Raw genomic sequence first — 15,355 nt, 5'->3', positions numbered from 1 at the left:
TGAGGTTTTACCTCACCCCAGTTAGGATGGCTATCATCCCAAAATCCAAAAATAACAAATGCTGATGAGGATGTGGGAAAAAAAGGAAACCTAATACACTGTTGGTGGGTATATAAACTAGAACAACCATTATGGAAGACAGTATGGAGATTCTTCAGAAATCTAATTGATCTACCATATGACCCAGGCATCCCACTCCTGGAAGTTTACTCAAAAGATAAGAAATCAGCATATGAAAGAGTTCTGTATGCACATGTTTGTAACAGTTCAATTTACAACAACTAAGATACAGAATTAACCCAGATGTTCATCAACTGAAGGCTGGATAAAGAAATTGTGCTATAAATATATATAATGGAATACTATTCACCCGTTAAAAAGAATGACAGCCTGTCTTTTGCAACAAAATGAATGCAATAGGAGACCATTATGCTTAGTGAAATAAACCAATCCCAAAGAGATAAATAACATATGTTGTCTCTGATCTGTGGTAGTTAATATGAGGACCAAAAAATATAATATATATATATGAAATTGATATCTTGAAGTCTGATTTTTATTTATATCCCTTGTCTGTACTCTTCAGGAATAGTGGTCTATTTTCTCCTTGTTGAATTCTTTGCTTGGTGAAGGAATAAGTTTGCATTATGAAGTAAACTAAAAGTAAGTTAACACAGAAGTTAAAAGAAAAATAAGAAAGAAGGAGGCAGGATGGGAAGTATTGTTATGTTTTTAAAACTATATGATAAAAAAGAAACAAGAAAAGACAAAAAGCAAAAACTATATGATTTATATGAAATCTGTTCTCTTTAAATAAATAAATAAGGCAAAGACCTTTAAATAAGAAACTGGAATCCAACTTTCAAAAGTTTTATTTTTAGTGTTTTAAAACATTTTAATACAACAAAGATATAAAATAATATATATTAGTTAAATCTGGATTTAATTTAGAATCGAGATATTTACTTATATACAATACTGTGCTTCAAGATATGGCTACCACAGGAACTTTCACATCTTTAAGTACTACTAATTTCTTTGTGGATAGGGAGACATTTAGGTAGAATTCTCAAAACAAAACATGTCCACTTTAGCCTGAGCTAACTCTGCTTCCTGCATTAAGTACCAGTGTCTACTTCCTTTGTTCCCTATCAGAAATAAGTCATTGCCTAACAACCCACAGATCTTCTGAATAAAAAAATTACTGAAGTTACACATTTTAAAAATAACATTACTAACTGATAATACTGCTTGCCTATGTTCAGTTCTTCAGACAATCTAACACAGGTCAGATCGAAATACCTGGAATAACAATGAAACTGACATGTTTTCCTTCTGCCACATCAGAAACAAAGCTTCCTTTTGCTGAGACATAGGGTGCACTGAATAAGAAGTTCTTTGGTTAATTTTAGTGGAATGTATCCTAAAAACCATTTTATCTGTAGCTCAAAGAATGGCTTTTAGATTTCATAGATATCTGTACCGAACTTTATATAAACCAATTAGTCACCTTTTAGTTATTTGAAATTGGTAGCATTCAGTCAGGGCAAGATAAGCAGCAGACCAAAACCTACTTTCATACTAATTTTAGTCATTCAAGACCACTCAAAGACAGAGAAAAAATAATAAAAACCAACCCAAATTCCTTCCATTCTCACTAGCTAAAGGTCAGATTGCAAAGGTCAGAAGCAATCTGACCTTTGACATCACTAGAAATTCTCCTCTATAGAGGATGGGGTAATCCAAGCTACACTTTTTACAAACACAAAGTATCTAAACTGCCAAGTAAGGCTGGCATTAAAATTGACATGCTGTCCCAAAGCATCCCCTCAGTTTCTTCAAACTGTACCATTCCTTTACATAAAAAAATATGGTAACTTTCCCCCAACAGAAAATAAAACAAAAATCCCCTGGCATGCTTTGATTTTGAAATTGTCTAAATGAAACCAATACTGTTTAAAAAAATCCACTGAACTATTCTAAATGCCTCAAATGCCTGAATACCTTAATAAACTGACAAAAGACTATACTATAATTACTTTTAGTGTGGGATAATGTAAGTCTATGGAAAGACTACCAAGGAATAACATTTATTAAATCAGATAGTTTAAAACTAGAATATGGTTGTTAGAAGTCTGAACTATTTTGGATCTAGAATTCTTTTGAAAAGTTCACTATAAAATTAGTGATGAAAATGCCTTTTGCTGAATATAGTTCAAAGCAAGTTAGTGTTATGAATATGACTGTGAGTATATGAGCAACACTTTCCAAACAGATGTCTCTAAAACAGATTGCTTCTTATCAGCTATAAAAACATTGGCTCCTTTGTTTGCCATTTACAAATTCTAGGATTTTTGGAATTCTTAATCCTAACATTTAGGCAGGTACAGAGTAGGACAGACCACCAATCACACAGTGTGAGTTCTATCACCAGCCGGTCTCAGATGTCAACAGCTTTTTCTATATAAACAATTCGTACTATTTAACTGATTGGTTGTAAATTTAAGCTCATTGCTTTGAAAGGATATTAATAAATACGGCCAGCATATCAGAGTTGTATCTGTGCCCTAGCAATTCTTATCAGAGAGAACTATGGAGAGGACAGCCACGTTTGAGAATTCTACAGCACAGTCATAAAATGTTTCCCCCCAAATCATCTGGGGATAAATGCAAATTTGTCTTCTCCAAAACCTCTTACTCTCCACCAACTTCCATTATTCTTCAGTAACACTACCCTGGCCTGGTCAAAAAAAAGAGTAGCACAGGTTCCAGGAACATATAAAATGCATCAAGGATTTTCAACATAACCTTCAGTTTGCATCCCCAAACCAACAACCCTTTTGGTTCCTTCTATACTAAGGTAGCCTCTCACAGGTCTGCAACTATAGACCAAATAAAAGATCAAAAGAACATGTAGAGGCATGTAGCATTTCTACCTAGCCATATTCACACTAAAAATGTAAACATAAATACTAACTTCATTATGGTTTAGACTTTAACAAGAAAAAAATATAAAGACAAAAATCTGGAAATTTCAGGACACAACGAAAAGCAACCAGAAATAGGTTTTATGCTTAAAAAAACAAAAAATAATTTTATCTTGAAGTTTTCTAAGAAAGAAACTTGAAGATGACTAATTTATGTAAACATGTCCTTGTAATAGTTAAAATAAATTATAAGTCTAGCTTACCTTTTGCTCAAAACAGGTATGATTAAATGCAAGGCTGGAAAGTTATTTACAATCCTCATTGCAGTCTGGTGTTAGGCATTCTCAGTGTCAATAGTTCTGCAAAGTTAGTTGCATTTATTTTTCTATTTTGTTCTAGAATAGAATCCATATGAAGGAAAGGAGACTGATGTTAGGAAACTTACCATTAACAATTATTTACATTTTTAAATTAATGTTGCCATAGGCATTTTGCAACATTTTTCCAAAAGCCAACATTAGTCTCTTCCTAACCAAACTCAGTCCTGTTTTATCATTTGGAAAAAATGGCAGTAATACTGTTTTGATTTCAAGGGTCAAACCACTGTAACTGGCACAGGCAAAATCTTTCACTCTTCAGGATTATGCAATTTCTTTAGATGAGATGTTGGCCTTTTTGTCCTTAGCAAATAACAGAATCAACAATTTGAGATATTATAAGATTCTGAAGTATGAGATTTAAAATCACAATAAAACTTACATTGCTATTTCTCAAGTGAGAAATAAAATACAACGTTCAGAGCAGACTCAAATTCAGGTCAATTAGCTCTGGCTGAAACTTGTTTGCAGAATATTCCTTTCCAACCTAACTTATTCAGGCTCCTCTGTAGCTTATACAGGGGTGGGAAAATGACTCAAAGTGCAAAAACAAAATATTTCACCCAGATAAGGAAGATGCAGGCTTCTGTTGTGGTCTAATTTTAGACCTCAGTATGCCTGCACCTTTTCAAACTCCTTGTTTTAAAACGGAATGTAAAAACTACACAAAGTATTCTAGAAGCTAAATTCATCAGCTAAGGTTCACATTCCAATTCCATAGCCATCCTACTATCATAGCTGCTACATAAAATCATTAAAAAATAAGGTGACAAATGTTATCACAGAGGTGATATTACTTAGGGGACTGAATTTCTAGTGTTGTAAACAGCAGCTAAATTATGTAATTTCCTAACTGCCAAATTAAGACTAAACTGCAAGAATGTATGTACACAACTGTATTTAAATAAAAAGCAACAAAACTTCTTTTATATCCAAATGTGTCAGGATTGTTCACTTCTAAGGGTCAAGAAAGAAACTTCAAAAACCAGCAAGTTAGTCTATGCCTACAACCAGTTATAAACTGGTTTTCAGAAATAAAAGGATTCTTTACATGCAAACTTCCCTACTTAACGACATAAGAATTTCATCTAACATCTGGTAAAATACTCCTACTTGGTTCATTAAACATCATTTAAAAATCATAAAATTGGGCTGTCATCTATGTGAATAATAACCAGCACAAATTTATCTCAGGTATCTGCACCCCTGAAATTAAAGTCCATTTATCACATGGATGCTAGCCATTTTTCTCTGATGAGTACTTACTGATGGCCATACGAAACCCTCATAACAAAACAGAAACCGCATCTTTTGTTGCATATTTGGTGAAAAATGCTAGCTCTTTATTTGCATGAATGAGGAGGCTGGTGGATCCTCATCAGTATTTCTTTGACCTCATATATGGCCCCTTGCACTCTCATTTCAGTCATCCTAGTAACACTTTGTGTACTTAAAGATACTTTAGAAGGCAAAAACTGTTTGTGACTAAAACAAATCAACTTCCAGAATTACAAGTTTTAAACAGACATAGAGATTAGATCAGCCAACAAGTATTGCTCATTTGGTAGGGATTATTCTCCTGAAGATAGTAAGAAGAGCTGCAAAAGACACTATTTCTTAACTGCATGCCTACTAGAAACCAACAAAATCCCTTTAACCAGCAAACTGCTTAAGTTAATTTGCCTACGTTCAATAAGCAAATACTCAACAGGTAAGGTTAACAGCCTAACATCAATCGTAACATTAAGTCTTCCTAAAATGGAGAGGCAGAAAACCTCCACTTAAGCTTTCTGTTCCAAAGCTAGGTAAGGGCTCTTGATTGTTCCTTCTTGCTTTTTATAACCCCAGCCTTGCTCAGAACAGGGAATTTTGTCAACATTTAAGCCAAATAGGCAAGGCATCCAGGAACAACCTATGGGGAGAAAGCAAAGTTATTCATTTACAACAACTATTATATATTTAATCACAAACTCTTTACAAAGATACAGTCTTCATCCAATCAGCCTTTTCATTATAGCTGGTTTTGAAAATGGCCAACAATATTCATTAGGTACTGTGCCATTAACGTTGCATTCAAAAAAAGAAAACATGGGAAACCAAATCCTTGCTCTCCTACTCTGTTGATATGCTCTGGTATTGGCCAGAGTATGGTAGTACAAAAAGAGTCTTGTTGTGATATAAAAGGCAATAAATACATCAATGGAATAATGTTCATGGGCAGCCAAGATGAAGAAGATTCCAAAGAGGTTGAGAACCCAGGATAAAGTGTGCAAGAAATTCCAGCTTCTTGGTGTATCTGGAAAAAGGACAGAAAGATCATTTTAAAACCCCATTCCTTAGAATGCTTCTCAGCCTCATGTCTCTTAGGTGAGGCTACTTCGTTCATTTTTCACAGACTGATACCTTTCCCAGAGCTTCCTCTGCAGCTAGTTACCTATACAAACAAGCATTAAAGAGATACTTACATTCAGTGACAAAGAAATTCAACATAGTTAGGACGACTGTGTGGCCACTAAACATGTAATCTCCACAAGTGTGAACGCCAGTCAAGGTCATACCAAAGCCACTCCAAATGGCAAAGGCACGGTGTAATTTCTCCCATACACTGCCATATATCTAAAAAGAAAGCTATAATTAGTGCTTGAAATGCTTAGGAGGTAAGACATTCCTAACATCCATTCCACTGAATATCAAATGTTGAATAACTTAGAAATGAGATCTAGCCAAAAGCAACCAGATCATCAGTCTAATTTCAGGCCAGATATGAGGACTAGGTGGTCAAAGCTTGACTGTGTTCAGAAATATTTTGGTAATTAAATGAAATCAGCATGTCTCAAATTCCTCTACAGGAGTTCCTTTACAATGAAAGGCGGTTATAAGGCAAAAAACATCTCCAAGCAAGCTTTTCATCTAGTATCAGTGATATTTGTTTGGCTGTTTTTGTCAATAAGAAACAGGTTATGACAGAGACCAATGGCTACCATTCAATACTACTTATCCCCTCTTCACTGGTCAAAGAATCTCAAAAATACTGATGAGTCATGAACTCAGCCAGAACAGTGAATTTCCCATCCTCCCTCCAGCTAGATGTGGACAGTGTGACTAAGTTCAATATAATAAGATACAAGTAGAAGCTTAAAGGATTTCTGAACAGGCTATTTATAAAGGAAAGAGCAGCTTAGGAGTCTTTTCTACCTTTCCACCATACCTCAGGCATGACAGAAGCTATAGTAGCCAACCAAGAAAACAAAGTGGCTCAAAGAATCAAGCCAGGTGTTAGTATGGTAGAGGAGAAAGAAACATCATGAGGAATCGTTTATTAATTTTTCAAAAACTTATTTGAGGGGCAGGGAGGCAGACAGGAAGACAAAGAGAGAAAGCTAGTGAGAACACACTTCGATCTACTGGTTCACTCCCTAAATGCCTAAAACAACTGGGGCTGAGCCAGGCCAAAGCCAGGAGCCAGGAACCCAACCCAGTCTTCTCATGTGGGTGATAGATACTCAACTACTTGAGCCATCATCTGCAGCATTCCCGGGGTATGCACAAGCAGGAAGCTGGAATAAGGACTGAAGCCAGAATTCAAACCCAAGAATTCTAATATGGGACACAGGCATATCAATGTGGTTTCTTAACCATTAAGCCAAATACGCACCCCTTATCATGAGTTTTTGATGACTCCAGGAAGATATAATACTAGGTCTGCAATACTTACTTTCAGACTTCTTTTGTGAGAAAGAATAATCCATTCTGTCCGTACTAAACCATCACCTTTCTGAATTTCCTGTTAGTAGCAGCCAAACCTGATTCCAACTTCTACACATAAGCTTAAAAAAGCAATCCATTTTTCAGTAAGAGTTTGAGCAATAGTCACTTAAAAAACAGAGGGCGGGGAGAGGGACAGTCACTTGCTACTTTTAAAAAAGGCATTTAATGGGGCTGGAGTTGTGGCATAATGGGGAGAGCAGCCACCTACAGTGCCGGCATCCCATATGGGCCTTGGTTCAGGTCCCAGCTGCTCCACTTCTGATCCAGCTCTCTGCTGTGGCTTGGGACAGCACTGGAAGATGACCCAAGTGCTTGGGCCCCTGCACCCTCGTAGGAAACCTGTTAGAAGCTTCTGGCTCCTGGCTTCAGAATGGCCCAGCTCTGGCCATTCTGGCCATTTGAGGAGTGAACCAGCGGATAGAAGACCTCTCTGCCTCTGCCTCTCTGTAACTCTGTCTTTCAAACAATAAATAAATCTTAAAAAAAAAAAGACATTTAACATATAACAATAATGACACAAAAACCTGACAGAATTTTATATGCATTTACTGTGTACAAGGTATGCTAAGTGCTTTATATGTTATTGCATTTAATTTCCAAAACAATCCTAAGAAGTGATTTAATTTGCAGATGAGGGAACTGGCTTAGAAAGGTCATACAACTTGTATATAACAAAGCCAGGAAGTGAACCTAAGAAGTCCAAGTCCAAAGTGACCAAAAGAAACAACCTTATTAGATATCATGATCTCATTAGAAACCTCACCTGCTGATTACACACCTCTCAGCTTTCCCCTTCTGCCTCAGTTGAAGCAAAGAAAGGGAGAAAAATTAGTAACTGCAGAAAATAAAGTACATGGTTTGGTTCTTCCATGACCTCTAATGAGGATAGTTAGAGATATCACCCCTGAGAAAGTAGAAAATCATGTAGTGAAGAGACTGCTAGGAAAATGTTACAACCAAGGACAGGAAACAAGTGATGCCAGTCAAAACCAAGAATATTTGCTCAAATCTCCCTATCTTTTCTTGTCTTAAATGTCCTATTTATTGTTCAAGAAAAAAAAAGAAAACTGAAACAACAAAGCAGAATGAATAGAATGCACTAATCAAAGTATGAAAAACTAGTTTAAAAGTTTTTAGATTTCAAAAACAGGAATGTGAGGCCAGTGTTGTGGAGCAGTGGGTTAAGCTGCTGTCTGTGATTTTGGCTTCCCACATCAGAGCACTGGTTTGAGTCATGGCCACTCCATTTCCAGTCTAGCTCCCTGCTAATGTGCCTGGGAGAGCAGGAGAGGATGGCCCAAGTGATTAGCCCCCTGCCATCAGTGTGGGAGACCAGGATGGAGCTGCAGGCTCCTCACTGCAGCCTGGCTCAGCCCCAGCCATTGTGGCCATGTGGGACGTGAACCAGCAGGTGGAAGCGCTCTCTCTGTAACTCTGCCTTTCAAATAAATAAATAAATCTTAAAAAAAAAAAAAAAAAAAAAAAAAAAAGGGGGGGTGTTGGTGATTCTGGTCCCAAACCCCCTACTTCTGGGAATACAATTGGGAATACCATTTCAAGCAATTACTTTATGACGATGAAAATGCCTAATGGAGTTCAATTTAAGGGATCTGATTGCTAGTAATTATCACCTTAATGTTCTAATTTTAACAAGTATGGAAAATAATACGGGTCAATAAGTAGGTTATAATTCAAAGCAATTAACAGTATTTAGGGCAGATTTGAACAGAAATATCCATATATTGAAAATGATAATGAAAAACAGTCATTAGAGACAGAAAAGGGGCCGTCCATACTGTAAAGGGATAGTGTCTTAATTTATTTCTACAGTACATGTTGCAGCCCTATGCACATATATCTTTCAGTTTAGTGGCTGCCCTCGAGCTACAGGAAATTCTGTTGTCAGTGTAATAAACCTATGGGAGAGCATAATCTCACACCCCATGACCAGATTTATACCTACCTGCATTATAAACAACATACGCAAGCAGAGGCTTTCTCTCTGAGATCCCTATGTCCCTGCCTAGGAAAGATCTTTTCACAGGAAGAAGAGCATGGGGATGGAACACCAGGCCAAAAGGGAGATTACCCCATGTGGTCTTCTGGCAGCTGTGTACCAGAGAAACTACGAGTAAGAAGACAGCCTTTGAACCTTAAGCAGTTGTTCCTTTCCTGAACCTCCCCTGGTCTATGTCACCACCTCCCCTCTTCTGGAGCCAAAGTCCCTATTCATTCCTTTATGCAACTCAAGATATTGTAAAAGCATCAACCATCTAGCCTGTTCTGTGTCTCATACTTTGTGTATCTTGATAAATTTGTATGCTTTTTCTCTTGCTAATCAGTCTATTATCAATTAGGCTACAGACTGAATTACCAAACCTTCAGAGGGAAAAGGGAAAATTAAAAACTTCTAGATAGCTAAAATATTTCTTCTTTTAAATCTCTACTAATCAATTAGCATACTATTGAGAGGAAACTGTTCTATTCCTGCTTCTCAGTATGTATCAAAACAATTTCAAAATAGACTAAAGACTTAAACATAAAGGTCAAGACACCACTTGGGATGCCTGCCTTCCATATCAGAGTGCCTGGGTGTGCGTTCCATCTCTGTTCCAGATCTCAACTTCCTGTTAATGCACATCCTGGGAGGCAGTTGCTGATCAAGTACTTTGGTCCCTGCTACCCACATGGGAGACCCAGACTGAGTTCCCCACTCTCAGATTCAGCCTGGCTGTTGTGAGCAGTTGGGGAATGAATGGCAGTCGGGGAGTCAATGAGCAGATGAGGTTTTTTTTCTCTCTCTCTGCCTTTCAAATTAAAAAAAAAAAAAAAAAAAAAAGGCACCAAGGTATCAGATATCCCCTTTCAAAATGACAGTGACTCTCAAGGTTGATAATATTTTTATTTATTTGAAAGGTAGTGTGTGTGTGTGTGTGTGTGTGTGAGAGAGAGAGAGAGAGAGAGAGGGGAAGAAAGAGAGGAGAGGAGAGGAGAGGGGAGGGGAGGGGAGGGGAGGGGAGGGGAGGGGAGGGGAGGGGAGGGGAGAGGAGAGGAGAGGAGAAGACAGAGGAGAGGAGAGGAGAGGAGAGGAGAGGAGAGGAGAGGAGAGGAGAGGAGAGGAGAGGAGAGGAGAGGAGAGGAGAGGAGAGGACAGAGGAGAGGAAAGGAAGAAAGGAAGGGAGGAAGGAAGGGTCAGGCTAAAGCCAGGAGCCACAAACTCAATCCTGGTTTTCCATGTGGTGGCCAGGACTCAAATACTTGAGCCACCACCTTCTGCTTTGTCAGATGCACATTGGCAGGAAGCTATGGAAGTAGAGGTGAGACTTGACTCCAGGCCCTCTGATACTGAACACAGGCAGCCCAAGCAGTGGCTTATTAATCTGCTGCACCACCATGTCTGCCCTTCAAGTGGGCATTTTAACAATACATATAACAATGTTGAATGTGCTCATCCTTTAGTTCCACGATTCTACATGTAGTAATTTATCTCAAGGAGGTATAAAAGCAAAAACACAACTGTACAATGATATTTACTATAGCATTGTGTATCATTTGGAGACTGGCCGCCCCACTTCCGATCCCGCTCTCTGATTTGGCCTAGGAAAGCAGTGATAGATGGCCCAAGTCCCTGGGCCCCGGCACCTGCATAGGAAACCAGAAAGAAGCTCCTGGCTCCTAGCTTTGGGTCGGCCCAGCTCCTGCTGTTGTAGTCATCTAGGGAGTGAACCAGCAGATGGAAGATGGAAGACCTCTCTCTCTCTCTCTGCCTCTATCTCTCACTCTGCCTTTCAAATAAATTACTTAATTAAAAAATAAAATAAATAAAAATAAGCTAAAAAACAATGTCTAGGGACCAGCATTATAGCATAGTAGGTTAAGCCTCTGTCTTTGGCACCAGCACCCCATATGGGCACTGGTTCGAATCCCAGCTGATCCACTTCCGATCCAGCTCCCTACTAATGGCCTGGGAAAGGAATGAAAGATGGCCCAAGTACTTTGGCCCCTGCACCCATGTAGGAAACTTGGAAGAAGCTCCTGGCTCCTGGCTTGCAATCAGCCCAGCTCCAGCTGTTGTGGTCATTTGGGGAGTGACCCAGCGAATAGAAGACCTGTCTCTCTGTATCTCTCTCAACTCTGCCTCTCAAATAAATAAATAAATCTTTAAAAACAATGTCTAGGGGCCAGCACTGTGGTGCTATGAGTTAAGCAGCTGCCTGAAACACCAGAATTCCATACTGGAGTGTGGGTTTGAGTCTCAGCTGCTCAACTTCAGATCCAGCTTCCTGTCTAGGATAGCAGCAGAAGATGGCCCAAGTGGTTGGGCCCACGCCACCCATGTGGGAGACCAAGATGGAGTTCCCGGCTCCTGGTTTTGACCTGGTCCAGCCCTGGCTATTGTCATCATTTGGAGAGTAAAGCAGTGGATGGAGATGTCTCTTTTTGTCTTTAAATAAATAAATAAATCTCCGGGCTGGCGCTGTGGCATAGTAGGTAAAGCTGCTGCATGCAGCGCCAGCATCCCATATGGGTACTGGTTCGAATCCCAGCTGCTCCACTTGTGTTTTTTTTTTGGACAGGCAGAGTTAGACAGTGAGAGAGAGACAGAGAGGAAGGTCTTCCTTCCGTTGGTTCACCCCCCAAATGGCTGCTATGGCTGGCGCGCTGCGCCAATCCAAAGCCAGAAGCCAGGTGCTTCCTCCTGGTCTCCCATGCAGGTGCAGGGCCCAAGCACCTGGGCCATTCTCCACTACCTTCTCAGGCCACAGCAGAGAGCTGGACTGCAAGAGGAGCAACCAGGACAGAATCCAGTGCCCCAACCAGGACTAGAATCCAGAGTGCCAGTGCCGCAGGCGGAGGATTAGCCTAGTGAGCCGTGGCGCCAGCCGCTGCTCCACTTGTGATCCAGCTCTCTGCTATGGCCTGGGATAGCAGTAGAAGATGGCCCAAGTCCTTGGGCCCCTGCACCTATGTAGGAGACCCGGAAGAAACTCCTGGCTACTTGCTTCAGATCAGCTCAGCTCCAGCCATTGCAGCCATTTGGGGAGTGAACCAGCAGACAAAAGACTTTCTCTTTCTCTCTCTGCCTCTGCCTTTCAAATAAATTTTAAAAATATTTTAAAAATAAAAACAGAAAACAGTATCTACAATATAATCTTAACCATTTTTCCCCAAATGACACTAATGGATGCGTTGGGGCCAGGTCAAAACCAGGAGTCAGGAGCTTCACCTGGGTCTCCCATGTGGGTTGCAGGCACCCAACCTCGTGGGTCACCTTCTGCTGCTTTCCCAGGCACATTACCAGGGAGCTGGAAGTGGAGCAGCCTGGACTCAAACAGACGCTCTATAGGATGCTGGTGTTGCAGGCAGAGGTTGACATGCTATGCTAGAACATCTGCTTCATAATCTTATCTTTCATTTAACAATAATAACAGCATTATTCAATGTGGTATGTGATGAAAAAAAGGAAATTATGCGGGCTTTTACCATTATTTTTTCCTTAAGATTTATCTTATTTATTTGACAGGCAGAGTGACAGAGATGGATTGATCTTCTAATCACTATTTCACTCTCCAAATGGCACCAACAGCCAAGGCTGGGCCAGGCTGAAGCCAGGAGCCTGGATTCCATCCAGGTCTCCTACATGGTGGCAGTGGCCCAAGTATTTGGGCCACAATCTGTTGCTTTTCCAGGCACATTAATAGAGAGTTGGATACGAAGCAGGGAAGCTAGAACTCAAACTGGTGCTCTGATACGGGATGCCAGCATCGCAAGCAGTTGTAACGGGCTACATAACGACGCCAGCTCCAGCTTTTACTTCTTAATGTATATATTTCTATGTAATTAGAATTTTTTAAATAATAATATACAATTTTAAAATATTATGTGCTATGCTGTAGGCCCAAGTGGAAGCTGTTAAAATAAGCAAGTTCATGAATCCTGGGAAGGTTGTATTAGTCCTAGCTGGACACTACTTGGGACACAAAGCTGTCATCATGAAGAACACTGATGACAGCACCTCAGATCTCCCCTACAGTCAGAACTGAGCATGGTCCCTATAAAGTGACAGTTGCCATGGGCAAGAAGAAAATTGCCAAGAGGTCAAAAATCAAGTCTTATGTCAAGTTTATAACTATAATCATCTCATGCCCATCATGTACTCTGTGGATACTACCTTGGACAAAACAAGGGTAACAAGGCTGTCTTCAGAAACCCTGCTCTTAAACACAAAGGCCCAAGAGGCCAAGGCCAATTTTGAAGAGAGGTACAAGACCACAAGAACAAATGGTTCTTCCAGAAGCTGTAATTTTAGATACATTTTTTAAAGATTTATTTGTTTATTTGAAAGGTAAAGTTACAGAGAGGCAGAGAGAGAGAGAGTCTTCCATCTGCTGGTTCACTCCCCAAAAGGTCCAGAGCTAAGCTAATCCAAAGCCAGCAGCCTGGAGCTTCTTCTAGGTCTCCACATGGGTACAGGAACCCAAGCACTTGGCCATTTTCTACTGCCTTCCCAGGCCATAGCAGAGAGCTGGATCAGAAGTGGAGCAGCTGAGACTCGAACTGGCACCCATACAGGATGCCTACACTTAACCACAGCTTTACCTGCTATGCCACAGCACTGGCCCCTAATTTTCGATTTTTTTGTTCCAATCATTAAAAACTTTTTAAAAAACTGTGGCCAGTGCTATGGTGCAGCAGGTTAATGCCCTGGCCTGAAGTGCTGGCATCCCATATGGACGCCAGTTCAAGACCCGGCTGCTCCACTTCCGATCCAGCTCTGTTATGGCCTGGGAAAGCAGTAGAAGATGGCCCAACTCCTTGGGGCCCTGCCCCGATGTGGGAGACCTGGGAGAAGCTCCTGGCTCCTGGCTTTGGATCAGCGCAGCTCCAGCCGCTGCAGCCAACTGGGGAGTGAACCACTGGATGGAAGACCTCTCTCTCTGCCTCTCCTCTCTCTGTGTAACTCTTTCAAATAAATAAATTAATTAAAAAAACTTTTTAAAAAAACAAAATAATTGTTTTTTCCTTTTGGAAAATGAGGGGAAAAACCACACAGCAAACCTAAGTAGCCTATACCCTAAAAATAAAACCTTCCACTTACATTAAATCTTAAATGACATATTCACTCCTTGCCCTTTCCTCCTGTCAGTCAGAGCATTCCTAATACCCAGAGAAAGTTTTGTCATCCTTTAGCTCAAGGATTTATTTTTAGGTCTGATCTCCTTCTGGTGCTTAATCTTCCCTAGTTGGCATTTCAGTTATTTATATAACACTACAAGAACTGACACTTAAATTTGTTTCCAAATAGTATCAACAGACAACAAAGGTGTTAGTAGATACATCTCAATATTTGGGAGCACAGAACTAAAGCACAGAGGCTTAGAAAACTAAGATAAAGTGTCCAAACCTGTCACAAGAGCCAATTTCATACATCAAGTAGAGATTTTCAAAGTCTTATATAACAAAAAAGTAATTCTTAGTTTTTGTTGTTCATATTTCTCTTTTCTTGGTTTACCCTGAAGACATATGTCTACCTTATATCAATATAACAAGCTACAAAGTTTAAAACAAAAACATGGGGCCAGCACTGTGGCACAGCGGGTTAAAGCCCTGGCCTGAAGCGCCAGCATTCCATATGTGTGCTGGTTCTAGGCCCAGCTGCTCCTTTTCTTCTTCTTCTTCTTCTTTTTCTTTCTTTTTTTTTTTTTTTTTTGACAGGCAGAGTGGATAGTGAGAGAGAGAGAGAGACAGAGAGAAAGGTCTTCCTTTGCCGTTGGTTCACCCTCCAATGGCCGCCACGGCTGGCGCGCTGCGGCCGGCACACCGCGCTGATCCGAAGGCAGGAGCCAGGTGCTTCTCCTGGTCTCCCATGGGGTACAGGGCCCAAGCCCTTGGGCCATCCTCCACTGCACTCCCGGGTCATAGCAGAGAGCTGGCCTGGAAGAAGGGCACCGGGACAGAATCCGGTGCCCCGACCGGGACTAGAACCTGGTGTGCCGCCACCTGGTGGAGGATTAGCCTGTTGAGCCGCGGTGCCGGCCCTTTTCCTCTTCTGATCCAGCTCTCTGCTATGGCCTGGCATAGCAGTAGAAGATGGCCCAAGTGCTTGGGCCCCTGCACCCACACGTGGGAGACCCAGAAGAAGCTCCTGGCTCCTGGCTTTGGATCGGCGCAGCTCCAGCTGTTGTGGCCATCTGGGGATTGAATGAGCAGATGGAAGACCTCTCTGTCTCTGCCTCTCTCTGCAATTCTTTTAAATAAATAAAATAAATCTTTAAAAACAAA

The 15,355-nt window shown here is 40.5% G+C and overlaps 1 protein-coding gene and 1 pseudogene across 5 annotated transcripts in view; one reads left to right on the top strand and one right to left on the bottom strand.

Annotated features, from left to right (window-relative positions):
* Nucleotides 1-854: 854 nt before the first annotated feature.
* SAMD8 (sterile alpha motif domain containing 8) overlaps nucleotides 855-15,355 on the bottom strand; it is a 128,479-nt gene continuing 113,978 nt past the window's right edge. For all 5 annotated transcript variants that reach the window (XR_016220975.1, XM_070057881.2, XM_070057873.2 and 2 more), the window contains 2 exons: nucleotides 5,770-5,920; nucleotides 855-5,600 (listed from right to left, as the gene is read on the bottom strand). Coding sequence is in view for 4 of the 5 variants with exons in the window: in XM_070057881.2 (XP_069913982.1) it covers nucleotides 5,296-5,600; nucleotides 5,770-5,920 (456 nt within the window). In the remaining variant the exon portion in view is untranslated. The remainder of the gene's footprint in view (nucleotides 5,601-5,769; nucleotides 5,921-15,355) is intronic.
* Nucleotides 12,997-13,516, top strand: LOC108178471 (large ribosomal subunit protein eL27 pseudogene; annotated as a pseudogene).

Source organism: Oryctolagus cuniculus, chromosome 15, assembly GCF_051225735.1.
Source record: "Oryctolagus cuniculus isolate XC-2025 breed Fujian yellow rabbit chromosome 15, ASM5122573v1, whole genome shotgun sequence".
Taxonomy (NCBI): domain Eukaryota; kingdom Metazoa; phylum Chordata; class Mammalia; order Lagomorpha; family Leporidae; genus Oryctolagus; species Oryctolagus cuniculus.
The sequence above is the reverse complement of the archived record's forward strand: the minus strand, read 5'-3'. Positions and strand labels throughout refer to the sequence as shown.